Source organism: Gekko japonicus, unplaced genomic scaffold (assembly GCF_001447785.1).
Source record: "Gekko japonicus isolate JY-2015 unplaced genomic scaffold, Gekko_japonicus_V1.1 scaffold689, whole genome shotgun sequence".
In the NCBI taxonomy this organism is placed as follows: Eukaryota; Metazoa; Chordata; class Lepidosauria; order Squamata; family Gekkonidae; genus Gekko; species Gekko japonicus.
In genome coordinates, this window is record NW_015174862.1 from 369,270 (window position 1) to 391,311 (window position 22,042).

The 22,042-nt window shown below is 46.0% G+C and overlaps 1 protein-coding gene across 1 annotated transcript in view; it reads left to right on the forward strand.

Moving 5' to 3' along the window:
• CREB3L2 (cAMP responsive element binding protein 3-like 2) overlaps nt 1-22,042 on the forward strand; it is a 127,511-nt gene that overhangs the window by 80,199 nt on the left and 25,270 nt on the right. Inside the window, exons 3-5 of the mRNA XM_015424716.1 lie at nt 15,360-15,532; nt 17,762-17,849; nt 20,019-20,200. Coding sequence (XP_015280202.1) covers nt 15,360-15,532; nt 17,762-17,849; nt 20,019-20,200 — 443 coding nt within the window. The remainder of the gene's footprint in view (nt 1-15,359; nt 15,533-17,761; nt 17,850-20,018; nt 20,201-22,042) is intronic.

Sequence of the window (22,042 nt, forward strand, 5' to 3'; positions counted from 1 at the left end):
AGGGAAAGGGAAGATGGGGTTCCCTTTGCCTGCCAAAGATGCTATGCTGAGGATCATGAGACCTGCATGGACAAAAGCTTTGCGCGGCGGGAGGCTGCAGTAAGAAGAGGACGTGGGAAAGACTGAGCAAAAAAGACGTCAACCCATATGTTATCTTTTTCCATCTGATTGGGCAAGCCAGAATCCAAAAAATTGGTTTACAAGCTGGAGACCTAAGAGGAATAGCGTGTATGTATTGGGGGGGGGCACATCTAGAAGATCTCCTTGTCTGCTGTCACCTTGTGGATTGTGTGTGCTTTGTGAGGGGTGGTGGTGAAAGTGCTATCAAGTTGCAGCCAACATATGGCGACCCCGTAGGGTTTTCAAGGCAAGAGGCGAACAGAGGTGGTTTGCCATTGCCTGCCTCTGTGCCTCGACCCTGGACTTCCGTGGCGATCACCTGTCCAAATGCTAACCAGGGCCAACTGGGCTTTGCTTCTGGGATGTGACAAGATCGGGCTAGCCTGGGCCATCCAGGGCAGGGTATTATGAGAGATAAGCTGTGCAAATTTACGGTTAGGCTGGTCTGAAGGATATTTTTGGGGTGCGTGGATGAGCATGGCTACCCTGGCCCATCCAGCGCAGGGTGTTATGAGGGATAAGCTGTGCAAATTTACAGTCAGGCTGCCCTGAGGATATTTTTCGTGTGCATGGATACGGAGTGGATACTACGTTGGGGGCTTGTGCGGATACGTAGCGGGGCATGAATTTAAAAGGCCTGTTTGAAAGAAGAAGCTATTGAGGCGAAAATATCATGAGGAAGAAGGCTTGGACATAAGTGTGCAGGTGGCCTGCTGTCATTCTGTGGCCCTCATGGGCACCTGTGAAATAATGTGTAAGTGAGAAACCAACCATATGTGCTGCTAAAAACTATCTCAGAGTAGTCTGATGTAAAAGCATTTTTTTAAAAATGCACATTTCCCACAGTAATTGCCAGCTATCATCCTTGCCAGAGTTCGAACAGTAATTCATCATGCTGTGTTCAATTTCTTGAACGGGCAAATATATGTGTAGATCTGACACTTAAAAAAAAAAGAATGCATAAAGCCACATCAGTCTAAAAATGGAAATGTTCAAGCAGCAAGTATTAGTGCTATTATATAAATCTAGGATGCAGCCAAACCTAAATGACTGTGTAGGTCTGGTTGCCTCTCCTCAGGGGTACTGTAGCTCTGTGACAAAGTACACAGAAGGGTGAAAGGTAGGGCTGTCAGCTCTGGGTTAGGAAATACCTAGAGATTTTGGAGATGGAACCGTGGGGGGCGGCAGTTGAGGGAGGGGAGAGACCTCAGCCGGATATAATGCCATAGAGTCCCCTCTCCAGAGCTGCCATTTTCTCCCAGGGGACTGATCTTGGTCATGTGATCAATTGGAATAGCGGGAAATCTCCCTAGTAAAAGGATAGGGGATACATGTCCCCTAATTATTTGTGATTAGGGCTCCACTGTCCCAATTTGGCTCAAGAGTACACTTAGGGTAGCTTTAGTGTAATGAGGAAAATCTTCCTTTTTGCCATGTCTCACTCCTAGAAGCTGCTGGCTTAGCCTTTATGGCTGACTTTTGCCCAATTTAATCGATGACAAACACAAATGGAAACCCAAAGGATACAGAGTAGGGTTGCCATTCCCCTGATGGGGGTGGGGGTTTACCCACTTTCGGGAGGCCCAATCCTCTGCCATCCAGCTGGCTGGCAGGTGAGCCCCACCCACAAAGAGCCCCATCTGCGCCAACGTGCCTGGCGCAATGACATCAGCCGCCGGTGACATCATCGCACAGGGCACCTTGCATGGGGGACACTTTATCGTTTCAGGGAAAACTCTTGTGTGTGCCAAAAAATCCTGGGTAAGGAGAGGGCCCCCCTGCCAGCAGCCATGTAAGACCTGGCAACCCTACAACAGAGTGATGAGGTTCCTAATGCAAGTTTAGTAAAGGTACCAAGATCTTGAATGTGGTGGAATCTGAGATTGTTCTGTTGAGTGGAATAAGTAATACTCATGCAGTCAGGATAACATCAGGCATGCAACAGCTGCATGAAATATGGGAATGTCCATGTTAAGATTCAGATATTCCAAACATAGGTGCATGCATACATATAGTCTACAGTGTGTATCACTCAAGGAGGAGGAAGCGAGAGGCCAGAGGGGTAGAATGAGCAGGAGAAGCGGTCTACCCATCTGTTGTCATTCCAGACACTGTTTTGAGTTCTGTACAGCGGTCCCAAGAATCTGGAGAGCTAATAAATACAAAGAGCCATGTAACACAATGGCAGGCGTGGGTGGTCCGGAGCAGATCAGATGTAAACAGTGCCAGGGTCCGAGGCAGTAACCCAAATAATAATCGCAGTGCAGATCCAGAGGGGAATAGAAGTAGGGAGGCATGTGGTATGTACCAAAAACCGACCCACATGGGGGACTGGACCTGTGCAGGCTTGCCATCAGATAGGTCTTTACAGCTAAAAGCCTCCAGGGGGCGCTGCGCTCCAGAGCTGGAAGCTTGTTCCTGCCCAGGGACCATTTGCTTCTGCCTAGCAGCACTCCCACCCTCAGTTCCTCTTTTGCCACCGAAGGAGAAGGCTGTGTTTTTGGAGTCTCTAACTGTAGTCGAGAGGGTTTCTTCCAAATTTGTTGAGGCTACGTTGGCTTCTGAGTCCCTTCCATGGTTTGAGTGAAGAGCATAGTGTCCTCACATGTAAGGCCTGCCAATGCTTCACCTGTAAAGCTCAAGGGTTAGGGTGTCCAAACTTAAGGCAGCGTTGTTGGGAAAAGCCCTTAAAGCCTTGGAGCCCTCGTCCAAGTCGGCCCCAGAGAAAGCTTCCAATTCCACGTCTTCAGAATCAATGCATTTGGTTCCACCTCCCAGATCCGCGTCTCAGCAGATCCAGTCTCAGTCATGCTCCCTTCTGACGCATCATGCCTCTTTGGCGCCTCCAGCTAAGAAGGACAAGACAAAGGAAAAACGTACATCAGCTTCCCAGCAGAGTGGTCCTCCTATCTGCACTCCCAAGCCAATCCCAACCTTGCAGGAGAAACCCAGGACTCCATCTCCAGGTCTGAGACCTCAATGTGTTTCTGTCTCATGTGGGGATGTGGATACAGGCTTACCACATAGCCAGGTTTTGCGTGAGTCTGATCTGGAGCAAATGACCACAATGCAGGGGTCATTTCGTAGAAAAAGAGCTAGGGGAACTCATTAGCATAACTCATTAGCATATGCCACACACCCTGACATCAGGGGCCCGACGGTGGACCTGCAAGGCCGGCAGTCTGTGCAGTGGCCTTCACACCTCTACATGACATCCCTGGGAAATATATGGAGGAATAGGGTGACCATTTCGCAAGCCCCAGGGATGCAAGATTTTACCATAGAGTTTTGCCTAAAAACTAGAGCATCGGCAATGTGATGGTTTCACTTCTGGGTGATGTCATCACATCATATTTCGGGGCAGTTGTGGGCGGGGTTTCCAGCAGGGGTCTGGCAACCCTACTTCCAGATCCCAGCCCCACGCTATTGATCTTGGCCCGATTCATGAAGGCAATTTTCCTTTTTTAAAAAAGCTTGCAATAAACCAAGCAATATCAGGCAATCTGATTAGAATGATAGGATCACACATATGGTTATGTGTGTATGTATGTATGAGTGTGTGCGTGTGCAGATAGGTAGATATAGATATACACACACATGTCATTAAATAGCCTGATATTGCTTAAAATGCCACTGCAGATTTGATTTTTAATATATTTTAAAAAAAGAATAAGGATTTTTTTTTTTTAAAGGAAAATAGATTCAGCTCTGCTGCTGCTTCTTAAAGTGCAAACGGTTCCTTTTTATAGGAAATATCTTTGGAAACTGAATATGCATACACATATATGTGCCAATTGAGAGAAGAGACTTTGCAGTCCCCTGCTTGCAGTATTTACATTTGAAATCCAATGTAAAGCAAAATATTTAATTGACCTTAACTTTGCTATTCAACAGCATCCTTTGCTCCCTTACAAAGCTGCCTTTTAACTTTGCATGTGTTTAATTATTCAGTCATTAAGTAGATTTGCAACTTAACATTTGGTTTCTATTTATGTGTGGCTTTCTACTGAGAGTGGGCAGGCATTCAGGGCATCACCACTCTGGGGCCCCTTAGTCTTACCATGAATCATTCTTCTGGTGAATCACTAAACACATCTTTGTTGCTCCAAGGGGAGATGCCTGCATATCAGACGCCTGGTGAGGCTGGGGGTGGATGAGGGTGTAAGGAATGGTGTACCATTTATATTCCTCCCTTCCATATGGATTCAGTTCTTCTGCTGCTTCTTAAAATGCAAAGTTTCATTCTTTCTTTTTTTGGGGAGAATATCTTTGGAAGTCAGATCTAGCTCCCATAGCAACACAGAATCAGATTGATTTTCATAGAGAAATGTGGTTGTCATATATGATGGTTATGGTCAAATTCTTAAACAGGCTGAGATATCTTGAAAAGACAGGTGCCAAAGACATGTAGAAGAGGTTGCTTTTTAAAGGAATTTTTTTTACATCAGTAATTTCTGTTATGCAGAATCTGGTACATCCCTTACTCCGCCCCCCCCCCCCAACACCTTGATTCCCAGAAGGGGTGATGGCAGCAGTGGTTGTTGTTGTTGTTGCTGTTGTTGTTATTATTTAAATTTCTATTCCACCCACAGCCAAAGTTCTCTGGGTGGTTTACAACAATATAAAACAATAAAATACAATGCAACCTTAAGCATTAAAATTACATTAAATACATAAAAGCAGAGGTCATTTCGGGGGGGATCGCGGGGGATCACAGTTCCCCCGGGTGAGGTACGGGGGACGGGGCACATGATGAAGCCCCGCCCCCTGCTTCTGGCCGCCCTGCTTCCGGCCACCCTGCTTCCGGCCCTCATTCAGCCAGGAGGAGGCAGGAGAAGAGGGAGGGTAAGTTGCTTCCTCCCTGCCTCTCCCCACCCCTGCCTGCCTGGGGCCAGGGAGGGCCTTCGCGGGGCTTCCTTGCACTCCCGCCGGCCTTGCAGGTCCACCGCCGGGCCCCTCATGGGGCTCGGCAGTGGAGCTGCAAGGCCGACGGCGGCGGCCGGGACCATTGTGGGCGGGGTGTGTGGCCTTATGACACACTTCCGGTGATGTCAGGGTGTGTGGCATATGCTAATGAGTCATGCTAATGAGTTCCCCTAACTCTTTTTCTACGAAACGACCCCTGCATAAAAGCATTAATAGACAGTAAAAACAGTAAAAACAAAAGGCACTTGATTAATCATGGAGATCTTTAAAGGCCCATGGAAAGAGGACTGTTTTAACCTGGTGCCAGAAAGATGGCAGATTTGGCGCCAGTCGGACCGCAGTAGGGAGGCTGTTCCAGAGACAAGGGGCTGCCAATGAAAAGGCCCTCCCCCTAGTTGCCCTCCCCATCCCCTAGGTTGATGTTTTTGTGATTATTCTAGGTCCACACTTGTGGCCCACTTTGTATTTTCAAACTTAGATTCTCAAGTATAGCACTAGACATGCCACGGCTTGTTTTGTAAGAGGTCTCACTTTGTTGCTAAACTGCTAAGTTAAACTGCTAAGTTACATGTTTTGTGTACACGAGACTCTAAATTATAGTACATTCAGATCAGCCTCCAAAGTAAAGTTGTCCTTTGTCAGAGGCTCCAGGGCTCTTTTTGTAGCAGGAACTCCTTTGCATATTAGGCAACACACCCCTAATGTAGCCAATCCTTAGGGTTGCCAAATGTCTCTTACCTCCTCGGCAGGGGACCCCAGGCTATCTCCTGGTGTGTGTGTGCGCGAAGCGCGCGCGCGCCGCTTCTACGTCACCCGGATGTGACGTCGCACGCTGGGGGCGGGGCCACAGCCATTTGAGGGGAAAACATAGAGTTTTCCCCTCAAATGGCTGTTTCCGCAGGGGCGGAAATTGGGGCTCGAAAGCGCGGGGAAATCCGCCCCCCGGGGGCATTTGGCAGCCCTACCAATCCTCCAAGAGCTTACAGAGCTCTTCTTACAGGCGTTACTGTAAGCTCTTCGAAGACTGGCTACATTAGGGGTGTGTTGCCTAATATGCAAAGGAGTTCCTGCTACAAAACTCAGAGCCAATGTCATTGTCTAATAAATTCTCCTAAAAATGAATAGTGTTTCTATGGATGACTGCATCCAATAATCTTAGATTCTTTAAATGATGGGTAGCTAACTAGGATGGCATGGGGGTCGAGGTGGGGAACTAAAGCACTACCAAGTTTTAATCTGGGTATTTTAAGGGATTTTGGCCCTGACCTGGATAGCTCAGGGAATGCTCCCTTTGAGCTGTGGAGTCTTGTGAGCAAAATTCCTACTTTGTGAGCTACTGGCATTAAAGTTGTGAGCGAGTGATTTGGCTACTGCATACATTAGTTTGGTCAGGGGCCATCCTTCCTGAGCTAAGACCAAAATGTGTGAGCTGGAGGCTAAAAAACTGTGAGCTAGCTCACACTAACTCAGCTTAGAGGGAACACTGCTCAGGATAACCAGGTCTTGGACGCTAAGCAGCATCAGCCACGGTTAGTATTTGGAAGGGAGACCACCAAGGAATAACAGAGGAGGCAGGCAATGGCAAACCACCTCTGAAACGTCTCTTGCCTTGAAAATCCCAGGGGGTCACCATAAGTCAGTTGTGACTTGACAGTTTTTTAAAAAGCATATACCCATACCCATTCAAAAGCGAAACATGTTTTCAAGTGGTGAATGAGGGAGAGAGATTTCACACTTAACATTACATCTCTTTTTGGGATTTGTACATAATGCTCAAGCTACAGCATAGCACAGCTGCTTCATAATTGTGAAATTCTTATTTAAATGATGCACCCAGTGAATGCTTTTGTATACCCATTACTCTACCTTAATGTATTGAAGCTGCTTGAATGTGAGTCGGCTCCATCTAGCCTGGTACTCTGGTATTGGGTATCAAAGGCGATGGAGAGTGCTTTTTTCATATCCCCACTATATATCCTAGTTTTAACTGGTTGAATCACTTTCGCGTGTATTATTTCAGTGTACATTTTATATTCAAGCATGCACAGATGTATTAGAACCTGTTTTGGCTGATAAAATACTGCTTTTCTGAGCAGAAGACTCTTAAATTTTTATTGGCCAGGGTTGACCAAAGAGCCACTGTATGAATAGCTTAAGTTTCTGCCCTCTGCAATGAAAATATGGTCTAAGATAATGCCTTATGTATAATCTGCTTTGATAACCCCTAACCCTTCTCATTAGTCTGATGTGCTAGGTTGAAAAATATATGTAGATAAATAATTTTAGGTAATGAACGTTGTTCTGCTTCTGTATGGCTTGTGGGCTGTAATAAAGATTGACTGACTAGTTGTAAGCGGAGATGCTAGGGATATCTCGTCAGTGCAAATTATGCGCTCTACTGTTGAGCTCTGGCTCCTCCCTTGTTGAAGCATTGCTGAAGCTAAACAGGTGTGGACCAGATCGGTGCTTGGAACTTGTTTGTTCAATTCAAATTGTCAGACCAAGGAATCTTCAAGATGAGTCAGTGAATACTTTACAACTACCAGACTGTACACTCACATGTTCTCCCTGGATTCCAGATAGGTAACCGTGTTAGTCTGTAGCAGCAAAATAAAACAGGAGTCGGGTGGTACTTTAGAGACAAGCAAAATGTATTCCAGCTAAGGTGAAGAGAGGCGGATTTTGCTTCATTATGTGTATTAGAATGTATATCTATTAGGTTGATGTAATGTATTCAGCCTGACATGCCCGGACTTGCCCGGGCTGGCCAGGCACAATTCCTCAATAGCTTCAAGTCTAAAGACAATGGGTCCGTAGGATCCTAGCTGGCCCAATGAAAGGGCTAGGTCCCAAGCCGGGAGGCCAATGGGTCTCTCGGTTACTGTAAATAGCCTATCGGGAGTAGGGGGTGTGTTTAGGTGAGCTTGGTGGCGGGTTTTCTGAATGAATATAAACCGGCCTGCGAGCCGGTCAGTTGTCTTTTTTCTTAGCTAAATAAAGGTATGCTTAGCTGAAATCACTCTCCACAAAAAGGAGTGTGTGTGGAGATATTACAAAGAGAGGCCAGTTTAAGACAAGATCCAATACAAAGAGGAATCAGTTCACTCAGAGTAGGTGGGAGCCCATCCCCAAGTGCTGTTAGGCAAAGTAGGATTAGCATAAAATCTTGTTCCAAGATAAGTTAGGTTTGCCAACCTCTGTGTGTTCAAATGACTTCCATTTCTCCGTTTCGAATGGCAGAGAAAAACTTCTTGCAAGTTTTTTTGTGCTTCTGAGAGATTTAAGATTACGGTATGTTATAGGTCCTTCTTTTGAGAAAGCTTCAGTGATATGCAGAAACTTCACAGCTAGCCAACGGGTGAAGCAGTGAGGGAACCTGCCTCGAGCAATGTTGGAAATTGCTTTTTCTGAAGACGAGCTGCAACGGGACCTATCCTGATTAAGGCTTATTTGTGGACTCTACTTGTACAAGCATCTTGCATGCCTGTGGCTTTGCATTATAGTAGATGGTATGGTAGATAGAGGTATCTTTTTCATTAGTACTGGTTATTGTTATTTAGAATTTATATTTATATATAAACAGCTTTACAATATTTGGTATGATTTATATTCTATACACAGTTCTTTGGTGGGTTGACGGTCTACTGTGCATCTCCTATTTTGTTGTGTTTGAACCTCCATGTGGTGGCTGGAGATCTCCTGGGATTACAACTGATCTCCAGGCAACAGAGATCAGCTCCCCCGGAGAAAATAGTTGCTTTGGAAGGTGGAATCTATGGCATTATACCCCACTGAAGTTCCGTCCCTCCCCTCCCCTGACACCACCCTCCTCAGGCTTCACCCCAAAATCTTCAGGTAGTTCCCAATCTGGAGCTGACAACCCTAAGATAAGCAGATGTAATAGGAAGTTACAGAAGGATATTCAAGATATTCGCACCTAATCCTGCTAAAAAACTGCTGAAGATGTAGAGGTTAAATGATCTTGAATTAGTTAATGAGTTCTTGTATAGCAATTTCATGTTGAATTTGCCCTTTGCAGCAGGATGTAACTTTTAGGTTAGCAACAGAATGCTCTGGAAGAATAAAATGTTCACCCACTGGCAGGGAATAACTTTTGTCATTTAAAAAAGCTGAATGTTTTGAGAAAATCTTGGGCTGTAGAACTGGACCTGCCCAAATCTTAATTATTAAAAACTATGGTGGATATTGGGGCTCAAACATGCCTTGGAAGCCCTGCATGGGGATACTTTATGAAAGACAATGGTGAAAAGAGGGGTACTTTGTACATTCCCAGAGGAACTGTTCTTTAATATTACTTCACACATTCATGGAGCAAAGCCTGATATAGAAAACTGGTTCCAGGACTGCCTCCTCCCCTCCCCCCCCCCAGCACAAACTGAGGCCTGGCCTTGCCTGTCAAACTGGTGATTATCCTTCAGAACAAAGAAACCTTTAAAAAAAACAGACCGCACACATCCTCCTGCACTTTCAACTCCCTTTCTGTTTAATCATCCCATATGGTTAGCCTCTGAAAGAGATTGCGGTATTGGGTTGCCGCACAGTGCCTTCTTTGTCAGAGACACCCCAGCAGCTTGTCTTTCATTATCTGTAGCCGTGGCTGGACCAAAGTGAAGGGTGGGAGTGAAACACCCCCCAGTCCCAAAGCTGCAAAAGGAACTATTTATAGATGAATGCCGCCTCTCACCTGGTGGGACGGAGGGGCCGTGGTTCTGGAGGCTAGCATTACCAAGCAGTGAAAAGGGGGCTTATGTCTGCTTTGGCATGTTTAGAAGGGAGGGGCATGATGCGAAAAGGCAAGGCCTGTGTGTTTCGCCAGAGAAACTGCCCCTGAGGACAGAGGACTGCTTATTCACAGCAACACCCTAAAATGCTCAGCAAAAAGGAGCAAGCCGGGACTCTGTTAACAAATTGTACGTGTGGAAACCAAGGATCTCTGAAGAAGTAGGAGAATGTCTTATGATACTTCTTCATTTCCCCCTCCCACCCTTTTTTTGCTGTATGTACAAAAGAAGCTGGAAAATGTGTCTTTGTAATGTGCTGATGCGGTGGCTCAAGTGGTTAAGACGCTGAACTGCAGGCTGTGGAAGGTCAGTAGTTCAGCAGTTCGAGACCCGAGTGCCGCATGACAGAGTGAGCTCCCGTCTCTAGTTCCAGCTCCTGCCAACATAGGAGTTCCAAAGCAAGAAAGTAGATAAATAGGTACCACTTCGGTGGGAAGGTAACAGCGTTCCGTGCGCCTTGGCATTTAGTCATGCCGGCCACATGACCACGGAAACGTCTTCGGACAGTTTTCGAAACTTCGGACGTCTTCGAAACCTCTTCGGCTTTGAAACGGAGATGAGCACCGCAACCCTAGAGTCGGATTCGACTGGCTTTCGAGCAAGGGAACCTTTACCTTTTTAATGTGCTGATAGCCAGAAATGGGTGACAGGCAGATGAAGGAATGCATCTGTGTCTTGGAAGGGTCTATTGCCATTTCTTGTATTTTTCTTTGCCTTCGTTTATATCTTGTCCCTGCGCCTCCAAGCAGATCAGGGGGGCATATGAGAATTTTAAGCCACCATTTTATCCTTTGAAGGTGAGAACTAGCCCAGGATTTTATATGCAAAGTACTGGAGAAAAGAAGAGACTCCTACTAAGGAAGAACTAATTTTTAGACTTTTGGATGCAGCAGAAATGGAGAAGTTAACCTTACAATTACATGGGAAATTAGAAAGTGACTTTGAAAGAAAATGGGCAAAACTTTATAAATGGCTACAAGGCTATTTAAAGGTAAAGGTTCCCTTGCTCGAAAGCCAGTCGAGTCCGACTCTAGGGTTGACATTTCAAAGGTTAAACTGGTTTAGGTGTATAAAAGAATGATTCTATCTATGTAAAATTTAAGCAGTCATAATGAGTACGTGCTCCATGTTTGTTGTTTGTTAGTCTCTTTCTATCTGTAGTTATTGTCTTTCTCTTTTCTATGTAGAAAATTAATAAAATCCTTATAAAAAAAGAAGAAGGTGAGAGCTAGCCCGAAGTCCACCCAGTGAGTGGCACGGCTGAAGGGGCATTTGAGCCCTCTAGCCAAGCCGGACTTGACCACTGTACCACATCAGGTCTTGAGAGCCAAGGTGTGACTGATGGTTCAGGCTTCTCTTCCACCAAATCCCCTGCTTTTTTCGGGGGAGGGGGGGCTCATGAAATGTGCAGCTCAGCATAGAAGCTATGGGCTCTTCCACATTCTGATTTTCATCACTCATGTGTTCCTATAGCTTCAGGGTCCCCCCCCATGTTTTTTTCTGTCTCTAGTAATCCCAGAAGGAGCAAAACATGTGTGGAAAAGGGGGGGGGCAGACGGACCCAAAGCAATAGGGACAAACGAGTGAAAAAAATGACAGTGCAGAAGAGCCCATTATGGCTGACCTCAGCCTAAAGCAGTGTGCAGCCAATGGTGCCAGAGGCAACGTGTCCCAGAGGCAGTGTTCCCTCTATGCTGAGTTAGTGTGAGCTAGCTCATAGTTTTTTAGCCTCCAGCTCACACACTTTTTGCCTTCATTCAGGAAGGATGACTCCAGAGCAAATTAATTTATGCAGTAGCCAAATCACTTGCTCACAACCTTAATGCCAGTAGCTCACAAAGTAGAATTTTTGCTCACAAGACTCCACAGCTTCGAGGGAGCATTGCCCATAGGTACCTTGAAAAAAATTGAATGCCGAAGGCATACTGGGGATTATTTTGACTTGAAGACTGACTATAGAATCATAGAGCTGGAAAGGGGCTCTTTGGGCTCTTTGGAAGAGCATATGTTTTGCATGTATGAGGTCCCTGGTATCTCTGCTTAAAGGATCTCAGATAAACAGGCCTAGCCCAAGACATTATGATGCATAAGGCAGAGAATGAAAAGTATTCATTTTCTGCCTTATTCACTAATTAACATACTGTATCAATCCACAGACTTTTCTTCTTGTATTGTTCCCGTTCGTTTTTATACGGCATGCTCAGAAGGATGATTTCCTTGTGGCTTGTGTCCCATAGTTTGTGTATTCAGCATCCCAAGTGCAAAGTGTCTTGGGAAGTGTCGTTTCCAGAGCCCTTAATGACCCACCCCGATGACCTCTCTGGGGTCTCTGCTGCCTGAAATATTGCCACTGCAGTGTCCCATGTATCAGGAAGAGAGGACGGCACATCAGTTTGGCTTACCGTCTGAACTGGAGAGGAACTCTAGGGGCAGTTGTGCTTGGCTCCAAGTGCAGCCAAGCATGATGAGTTTAGACTTGATTCGTCTGCTGAGCTAGATTATGCTAGACTTCTGCAACTCAGTGGTTTAATGGTGCCCTGAATCACGAGAATCTAAAAATTGCTGATACTCCAGTCGCCTGGTTTGGATGGCCTGTTGACTCCATGTCACATCTGGCCTCTTCTATTCTTATCTGAGCACCATGTACCCATGCATTAATCATGTAGCAATCCTGCTTTAAACTGTAACTTGTGCACAAGCCCTAGTTCGGGTGTGTGTGAGCATGCTAAAGTGGAGGGATATTATTACAGGGGAGGAGAATAATTTTTTCCAGTCTCTGACATAGTTTGCCATATGGTGAGACTTGGCTTTTCCTCGAAATGTGTTGGGTTTTGTATTTTTTTAAAGGGCCAAGAATCTCTTTAAACATAGATGCTATAAAAAACCCCACTATGATTAAAAAAAAAAAGGTTGCCCTTCTTGGCAGAGCTTGGATTACTGTTTTGGAGCATCTGATTACAGGATGTATACATATTTATTTTTGTTCATAATCTTTTTTGGCCCGGCTTGTCTTTTATTCAAATTACATCTTGTCTTAGCAGCAGGGGAGGTTAAGATTACACCACAAAGTAATTACTAGCATCAAAGCCATGGTTTTTTCCCCCTCTTCTCTCCATGCTGTTCATTTCAGGGCTACAGGAGTCGGAGGCTGCGGGGCTTCTTGCTCTGGATTTTTTAAGTTTCTCTCCCCGCCTTTGTGGCTGGAACTCCTAGGATATTAATTCTGCTGATGTATAAATATCCCCTCTAGCCAAGACAGGCAAAGCCGTTCATCATTTCTGGGTATCATATTTCTGGTGGAAAGAAGTTGCCAGCAAAGACGGCGACAAGCACAGGGTCTCGATGCAGTTCCTGAGTGATATGCGTTGAAAAATTGATGGAAGGCTCTCCGTGACTGCTAGCCATGATTGCTAAATGGAACTTGCATGTTTCAGAGTTGCTCTTTCTCTGGATAGCAGTTGCTAGAAGTATAAAAGGAGCGTTATTACTTTTGTGGCCTTCCTTAGAAGTGGAAGACTGGACAAGGTGGAGATGGCAGAGCTTGGATTACTGTTTTGGAGCATCTGATTACAGGATGTATACATATTTATTTTTGTTCATAATCTTTTTTGGCCCGGCTTGTCTTTTATTCAAATTACATCTTGTCTTAGCAGCAGGGGAGGTTAAGATTACACCACAAAGTAATTACTAGCATCAAAGCCATGGTTTTTTCCCCCTCTTCTCTCCATGCTGTTCATTTCAGGGCTACAGGAGTCGGAGGCTGCGGGGCTTCTTGCTCTGGATTTTTTAAGTTTCTCTCCCCGCCTTTGTGGCTGGAACTCCTAGGATATTAATTCTGCTGATGTATAAATATCCCCTCTAGCCAAGACAGGCAAAGCCGTTCATCATTTCTGGGTATCATATTTCTGGTGGAAAGAAGTTGCCAGCAAAGACGGCGACAAGCACAGGGTCTCGATGCAGTTCCTGAGTGATATGCGTTGAAAAATTGATGGAAGGCTCTCCGTGACTGCTAGCCATGATTACTAAATGGAACTCGCATGTTTCAGAGTTGCTCTTTCTCTGGACAGCAGTTGCTAGAAGTATAAAAGGAGCGTTATTACTTTTGTGGCCTTCCTTAGAAGTGGAAGACTGGACAAGGTGGAGATGTAATCTGATCCTCCATGGCTATTCCTGAACCAAATTTTATTTTCATTTTTTTTTATATTTCCACCCCGCTGTGATCTGAGGGGTTCATGTGGGTTGCCAACCTCTTGGTAGTAGCTGGATATCTCTTGGGATTACATCCGATCTCCAGACAGTCAACAGAGATCAGTCGACCGACCTGGAGAAAATTGCCGCTTTTGTAAGGTGGACTCTGTGGCATTGAAGTCCCTCCCCATCCCAAACCCCACCCTCCTCTGGCTCCACTCCCAAAAATGTCTAGGTATTTTCCAACCCAGAGCTGACCACCCTAGTTATATCCCTTTAAAAGCAAAGGTGGGCACATAAATGCTAAACATATGTCAGCAAGCTGCCAAAGGTTCTTTCCTGTGTATGTATGTTACCCTTACCCCCCCCCCCCCAGCCTCGGAAGTGCATTCAGCCTGTCATGCACACATCTTCCCATTAGAATGCATTCCTTTCCATGAACGCTAGTCTTGCTTTGATGTAACGCTATCTCGCCAAGGCCACAGGTGGAAGAGCACAGACGGTTTAGCTTAGTCTGTAATGAGCAGTAGTGGTGGGAATAGAATAATTGTTTATAGTTAAGGAGCCGTTGCTTCTCAGGGCTTGAGCGCGAGCGGGGCCTCTTGGCCGCACGGGGGAACCATATCCATTGGGTAGTGTAATTATGAACTTGCTTTATCCTTTCGTGCACCTCGACTTTCGTTATTCTGAACAGTGATCCTGTTCTAGTGCTTCATGGCTTCAATAAAGTAAAACCTTCTTGCAAGTGTGTACTACGTTGTTTGCTGTGGGGACCTGACAACATATAAGCAATAGATCCCTATTTATGATCATATAAACTGCCCAGTGTGATTCGGCTCTTCCTGTATTTCTCTCTGTTATCACGTATGTCGATGAATTTATCTTGACGTGCTTGTCATGCTTTTTACAGGCTTTTCATTCAAACCTTGATAGCAGGACAGACAGAGTGTTCGTTGGTGCATACAGTTGCACAGATAACACCCGCAGCTGCTTTGTCTAATGCCTTGTTTAGTCTTGTTTGCAGCTATTGTTGGTTAGCTTTTGGTAATTACCTTGTTTTCTGCCTACCCTCCCTACATCTCTGTACTGCGTTTGAACTGCAGTTTAAAGCTCCAGGTTCCTGTAATAAGAAAACTCCTGGGAGGGGAGGGGGGGAAAGATTTGTGTAAAGTGTTAAATAATTCTCCCCAGATTTCCTGTCCTTGGCTGGGATTTGCTTTGGTTTTGGGTTTCTTTCTCCTTCCTTTCTTCCCTCCCCACCTGTTTTGATGAAGTCTGCCTGTTATGGCCCTGGTTCCTAATGTCTTATGCTCTTAATTCCAGCCGAACTGGAAAACGAAGACTGGGGCCTGGGTTCGGATCTGGACTCCGCCCCCATCAAGATGGAACCTGCTGTGGGGCCAGCACCTGGCCTCACTCCCTCCGTCAGCCTCACTGCCACAACAAGTGCTATGACCCTGGAGGAGGAGGAGTCTCCAATGCAGGAGGATGGCACGGTACGGTGTTCATTGATCTCATTAGGCAACTGAATGACATCACAGGGTTGCAAGGGCGAATGTTCCAAAAGATGTCAGTCTCTGGAATTGCTACCAGAGAGGTTGTTTGGAAAGGGGGCAGGGTAGGGATCTCAGAGTTGCTTTGCACATTTCAAACAGTGGCAGATAGGTGTGTATCACTATGAATGTAGGAAGCCGTAATCAGTCCGGTCTTCATGGCACATCTGTCTGCATGATACACAAATCTTATGTAGGAAGCCGTAATCAGTCCGGTCTTCCTGGCACATCTGTCTTCATGATACACAATTATTTTTATTTGCTTAAAACATTTATTAGCCACTTTCCTTCCTTATGGAAGCTTACAACATAGATAAAATACCCATCAAATACATTAAAAACATAAAAATGAAAATTTAAAATCACAACTAGTCAGGAATAAACTTTGCTAAATGCAGTCCAAAATAAGACCACCTTCAACATAGGGTTGCTGGGTGCCAGTGGGGGGCTCCAGGCTGCTCCCCAGGATCTTCTGGTGTGTGCCCGACGTGCCCAGTGTGATGGTGTCACCTGGATGTCATTGGACTGGGCACGTCACACAGGGGACACTCTAGCATTTGGCTGAAAACTCTATGGTGACTATAGAGTTTTTAGCCAAATGCTAGAGTGTCCCCCATATGACACGCCCAGAGCAATGATGTTACCTCCGGGTGACATCATCACACAGGGCACGTCAAGCGCAATGGAGCTCTTTGGGGGTGGGTCTACCCCTGCCAGCCAGCTGACAGGTGGTGGATTAGCCCCCCCAAAATCAGGGGAATCCCCGCCTCCATAAGGGGGATGACAACCCTACTTCAACACCCTCCTAAAGATTGGAGAGGTTGTGCCATTATCTTGGGGCTGCCACTAAAAAGGCCCTTTCTCATGTCCTCTTGTGTCTTTGGTTGATGGGACAGTCAAGAGGGCCTCTCCCTGTGATCTCAGTTCCCAGGCAGAAAAATATAATAAAACACTTGAAGTTGGCTCTGTACTAGAGTGCTCAAGGCACATGGCGCAGCGGAATTACTTGGCGTGTCTGTGCTGCTGAAGAAACAAAGTTACACACAGAGATGTTTTATTTTAGCAAACTAATATGGTCCTTTATTGTAAACAGCTCCATTCTAGACAGGATAGAGTAGAGACAGGGCTCTGATTTAGTCTCATTAGGATGGGTGGAGATGCAGGAAGCATGTCCGGCTCTTACGGGGGCAAGATGGAGAAGAAGGGAGAGAAGTTGTCAGCCAGAAGGAAGGAAGATACCCTGAGAGCAGTAGTGTGTACATCAAAAGGGTAGCAGCAAAGCAGATGAAAGGAAAGATACACAGGTCCTATCTGTCTCTCTAGCTCTCCTATAGTCTTCCTCTGAAGACTATAAGACATAATGAAGACATAAGAGACAATGCAAAGCTGCGAGCTGCAGTCAGTTCAAGCTTCCTGGCGTATCTGTCAGTGTGATTCACAATTCTTAATAAAACACATGAAAGTTGGTGGTGTAGTAGTGGCACTCGCTCATTTTGAGAAGAGTTGGGCCTGGATGCCTCTAAATCTGGGCCTAACTTTAAATGACGCTTTAAATGCTGTTACAGCAGTGGTTCCCTTCGCAGTGTCTTCTGTACTTTAAAAATGCACAGAGGGAGGGAGGAGGGGATATGAAGGGAGGGGACTGTGTGTGTTTCAGAAAGAGAGAATTAAAAGCAATCCTGCTAGCTAAGGCCGTCATCCAGCCAATGTAACATGCCTTATCTTATAGTGCCTGGGTGATTAAAATTGATCGTAGTCTTTCAGTTGGAGTTGGACATGACTCGATATGTGACCAGCCGTGCCAGTTGCTCCTTTGCAGTGATATCTGTTACTGTTCTTCTGTCCTGCCGCCTGACAGCTGACAGAGAGCTTGAACATCTCAGATTTAATGGGATGGATATTCATTTTAAAAGATGCATTTTGCCATTTTGGTCTGACTTCCCAATCTATGTATGTTTGCAACTGATGGATTTAAACTCTGAGGCTGATCTATGTCTCACTGTTTCTGTCTACGCCTTCATATTTACTGGCAGAGACAGATATTTCCATGGCAGTCTTCTTGCTTATTAAGGAGATGGGAAGCAGGAAAGATTCTGTCCTGATGCTGGTGTTTGATTTCTGATTCTGTCCTAATACTGGTGTCTGATTTCCCTCTAAACTTTCGCCCTTTAGGCTAAGCCACTGAATCACAAAACTCTCCCAGAGATCAAACTGGAGCCTCATGAAGTGGATCAGTTCCTGAACCTTTCTTCCAAGGAAGGTTAGTTGTTTGTCCCAGTTTCCTGTCAATACAATGGACTGCAGAAGAGAGGCCTTATCTAAAAGGGGTTCTGTTGTGAGAACTGCATGTTGGGATAAAAGAAGAAACTGCTGCAACAAAACGTCCAGTGAATGGGAAGAGTTGTTTTTTGGGGGGATACCCTCATTTGTTTTCTCAAGGTGTTCGTATCCATTGCTTAGACCAGGAGTTCCCACCTTTAGAATCTGGACAAAGGGTGGTGGGCACAAACCATGAAATGGCTGCTATGGAAGGCAGAGCCAGCCACAAAAGGTCAGGGAGCAAGGTTATGTGTAACTCTAGTAGTCACCCTGTAACAATTCAGGCAGAAACTCTTTTTAAAAGAACGCCTTTTAATCTGCACAGCCCATCATAAGCCCTGCTTACCTAGCCCCACCCACATTCTAAAAGCACTTGGCAGGCACCAGGAAAAGTGTTGGCAGACACCAGTCCACAGGCCCCCACGTTGGGGACCCCTGGCTTAGACTATAAGCGCACTGGGGGAGAGAGAGAGGTGATTTGCTGTAAACTGCGGTGAGCCCATGAGACAGGGAGGATAGTCAATGTTTAGAGTTGTTCTGTTTGGTTTGAGGGAAGAGCCAGTTTGGTGTAGTGGTTAGGAGTGGCAGACTCTAATCTGGGAGAAGTGGGTTTGATTCCCCACTCCTCCATGTGCAGCTGCTGGTGTGACCTTGGGTCAGTCACAGATTCTCTCAGAACTGTCCTCTCAAGAGCAGTCCTCAAAAGAGCTCTCAGCCCCACCTGCCTCACAGGGGGTCTGTTGTGGGGCGGGGAAGGAGCACCATTCTCGCTGGCCTTGTCCCCTCCTCGCCCTGCACAGGAAGCCTCCCTTGCCGGCTTCTTGCTCTCTCCCCGGCAAGAGACTCCCCTCTTTGCAGCCCCCCAGACAGAAAGAGAAGGTGGCGGGGGGGAGGGACGACAGGCATGGGGAACAGCCCAGGATGACGGGAAAGTGCTGCTCGCCCTCTGCCGCCCCCGCGGTCTCTTTCGAGCTCCTTTTGCAGCCTGGCACAGGCCCCCTACCCCTCCCCTCCCCCCATCCTGCCCCCCCCCCCCGTGGCATGCATTTGCAGCTTGTCCCCTTGTCCCGCCTGCTGCAGCTCCGGCGCCCACCCCACATGGAGGGGGCCCCTCCAGAATGTATCCTCGCCTAGTGGGCGAAAAAACCTGGGGCTGTCACTGGCAGGGTATAAATACAATCTCCTCCTCCTCCTCCTTGTACATGGGAATCAGTAGCAATAAAGACATGATTCAGTCAATCAGATGGATGTGGGTTTTTTCTTCCTTTGCGGACTATTTGTGTATTGCACAACTGATTGACAGGTGACATTACAGACTTAGCATCTTTACATGTGTCTGAATAATTGACCTTTTTGTTAGAGGGAAGAGTTGGAGGAAGGATGCACCTCTCGCCAAAGAAATAATAATATTTTCATCTACTCGGCTATCATAGCGACTGATGTGTTCTAAACTCCAGGATTGTTGAAAGCTGCAAATGAGTGACAGGGCTTGGATAATGGATCTGTAGCAATAAAGACATGATTCAGTCAATCAGATGGATGTGGGTTTTTTCTTCCTTTGCAAATGAGTGACAGGGCTTGGATAATGGATCTGTAGTGGTCCGCTCATCATGGGCAGATCCTTCTTAAGATAAGATCACCATTGACTTGCTAATTCGTACGTCTGCAGTTTCCCCATTTTGTCAAAATCGTCTTCTTGCACAAACGTAAATGGGGTCTTCATGCTGTAGTTAAACCTGCCCTTTCCCAGTTATGATAATTCTGAGTTTAAAACAGAGAATTCATCGATACTATTTTTATGGCCCTTGGATTAAAAAAAATGAATCAAATTCCTTCCTTCAATAAGCTTCGGTTCCCAAGGTTCCTTTGTGTGTGTTGGGGAAACTACAATGTTTGAACTAGTTTAAATTTTGCGTAGTAGGTGTGCCTTCAGTATCCTTACTTCTCTGACGCTTGTGTATTTAAATAGGTGTGTTTCCCCCACAGAGTCATTATTTACTTTCCGAGCTTTTCGAAGCACATCTGCCTCCAGTCATTAACTGTTGTGTTTCCTTTTCTCCCAATGCTTTAAGACAGTTTTTGATCCCCCCCCCCTTTCTGTCTCTTTCAGTGGTGGATACCCTTCACATGCCTCCGACACCTCCCAGCAGCCACGGCAGTGACTCCGAGGGTGGCCAGAGCCCAACCAGGTCCCTCCCACCATCAAGTCCCACACAGTTACAAGCCACTGTTAAAGTGACACCACGCGTGGCTTCAGTGCTTACCAATTCTCCTCTCTTAACAGCGCCACATGTAGGTCTCTCTCTCTCTTTTTAAAAAAATGCATATGCTTTTGTACGTTATGAACTTCCGGCGATATGATAACAGATTTCCTGTAGGAATCCAGATTAAAACTCAAAATTGTCTAATGCGCTTTTATCCTTTTCTTTGTTACCAGAAGCAGGGCTATTTTTGGGCAGGAACGCACAGGAACGGAGTTCCGGCTGGCTCCCAAGTTGGCCGTGCCCAGCAGGAACTCATTAGCATAATAGGCCACAGCCAACAGCAGAAACTAATTAGGATTGGCTACAATTAGAGGTGTGTGGCCTAACATGCAAAGGAGTTCCTGCTCCAAAAAAAGGCCCTGGGTTTTGTCAACAAACAAGGTAAAGAGAATAAGAAGCAAAAGGTGGGTGTGGCTGGGTGACCACACTTCTGGTAACATGGGGGTGTGGCCTAATATGCGAATGAGCTGTGCTATCAGGGGTGTGGCCTAATATGCTAATTATTTCCTGCTGTTGGGTATGGCCTATTATGCTAATGAGCTCCTGCTGGGCTTTTTCTACAAATTTCTTTGTTACCAGAAGCCTTTGAGGTCAGCTAGGTTGAGACTGGCCCACGGTCATCTGGTGAGCTCTATAGAAGTTTGGGGACTTGAAACTGGATCTCTAAGATTCTAGTTTGACTCCCTGCCTGCTATATTACAGTGTCTGATCTGGCATTTGTGTTTCCAGCAGATTAAATCTGGAGTGCTAGTACAGGGGTTCCCAACCTTGATGAACCTTGAGGAAAGTTGACTCAGGGTAGTGGGCGCCACCAGACAATGGTTGCTCTGGGCGACAATTACAAAATGTTGGGAAGGCCCCAAGCAAAGTGTCCTTCTGTGATGGGTGCAGATATTTTCAAATGGGTGCTTCCTGCAGACCCAAAAGTGATTCCTCCTGGGCTCTTCTGAAGAGTTTTGCTCCACTGAGGAGGGCGAAGGGCAGGACTGGCTCTGTGCTTTGGGGGAATAAGCAGGTGGGTGCCAGGTCACCCTCCTGGGGATCACGCTACCAATAGAAACAAGTATTATCAATGCCCAACAAGCTTAGCTCTGGCAATTGGCACCTCTTGGCCTGCTGCAGTAGTGATCTGCTCTGGAGAATTGTATCCCACCTTTCTGCTGGAGATGCATAAAGCAGCTTAGAAAATGCAGAAGACTCTACCATAAACACTAAAGGAATAATCAGAGTTTAAAAAGACCTAGGTATAAATGCAAATCAGGAATTAATGCAACAGCAGCCTATTAAAGAATATAAAAAGAGGGCATTGCATCATATTAAATCATATGATGTGATTAAAAAGGGGGAACCGTTAGGCTCCTGCCAGGCAGTGGTGGTGGTGGTGGTGGGGTCACTGTGGGACTCTCAGCAAAAGGGAAGGAAAGGGCTGGTCAGCCAGGCACACTCAAGCAAGCCAGAAGAGAGTTTGCCCAGCATTCTTGGTGGTATTACAGTTATGTATTTTTAAAACTGGAATTCATGACTTAAGGTTATTAATAATCATGGCAGTTGCGTTTATAATCCTTTTGGAGAACCAGCCCTTTCTGTGTACTGTTTGCACGTACATTGAAGCAAATGCCAGCATTTTGCTCGGTCCCCTATTTGCAATTTACTTGTTTATTTCTTTTTTAAAATTATGAACAGCTGACTATATAGATAAAACGTTATGGGGGAAAAACACACATGCACAGTAAAAGCTGCGGTGGCTCAAGTGGTTAAGACGCTGAACTGCAGGCTGTGGAAGGTCAGTAGTTCAGCAGTTCGAGACCCGAGTTGCCGCATGACGGAGTGGGCTCCCGTCTCTAGTTCCAGCTCCTGCCAACCTAGCAGT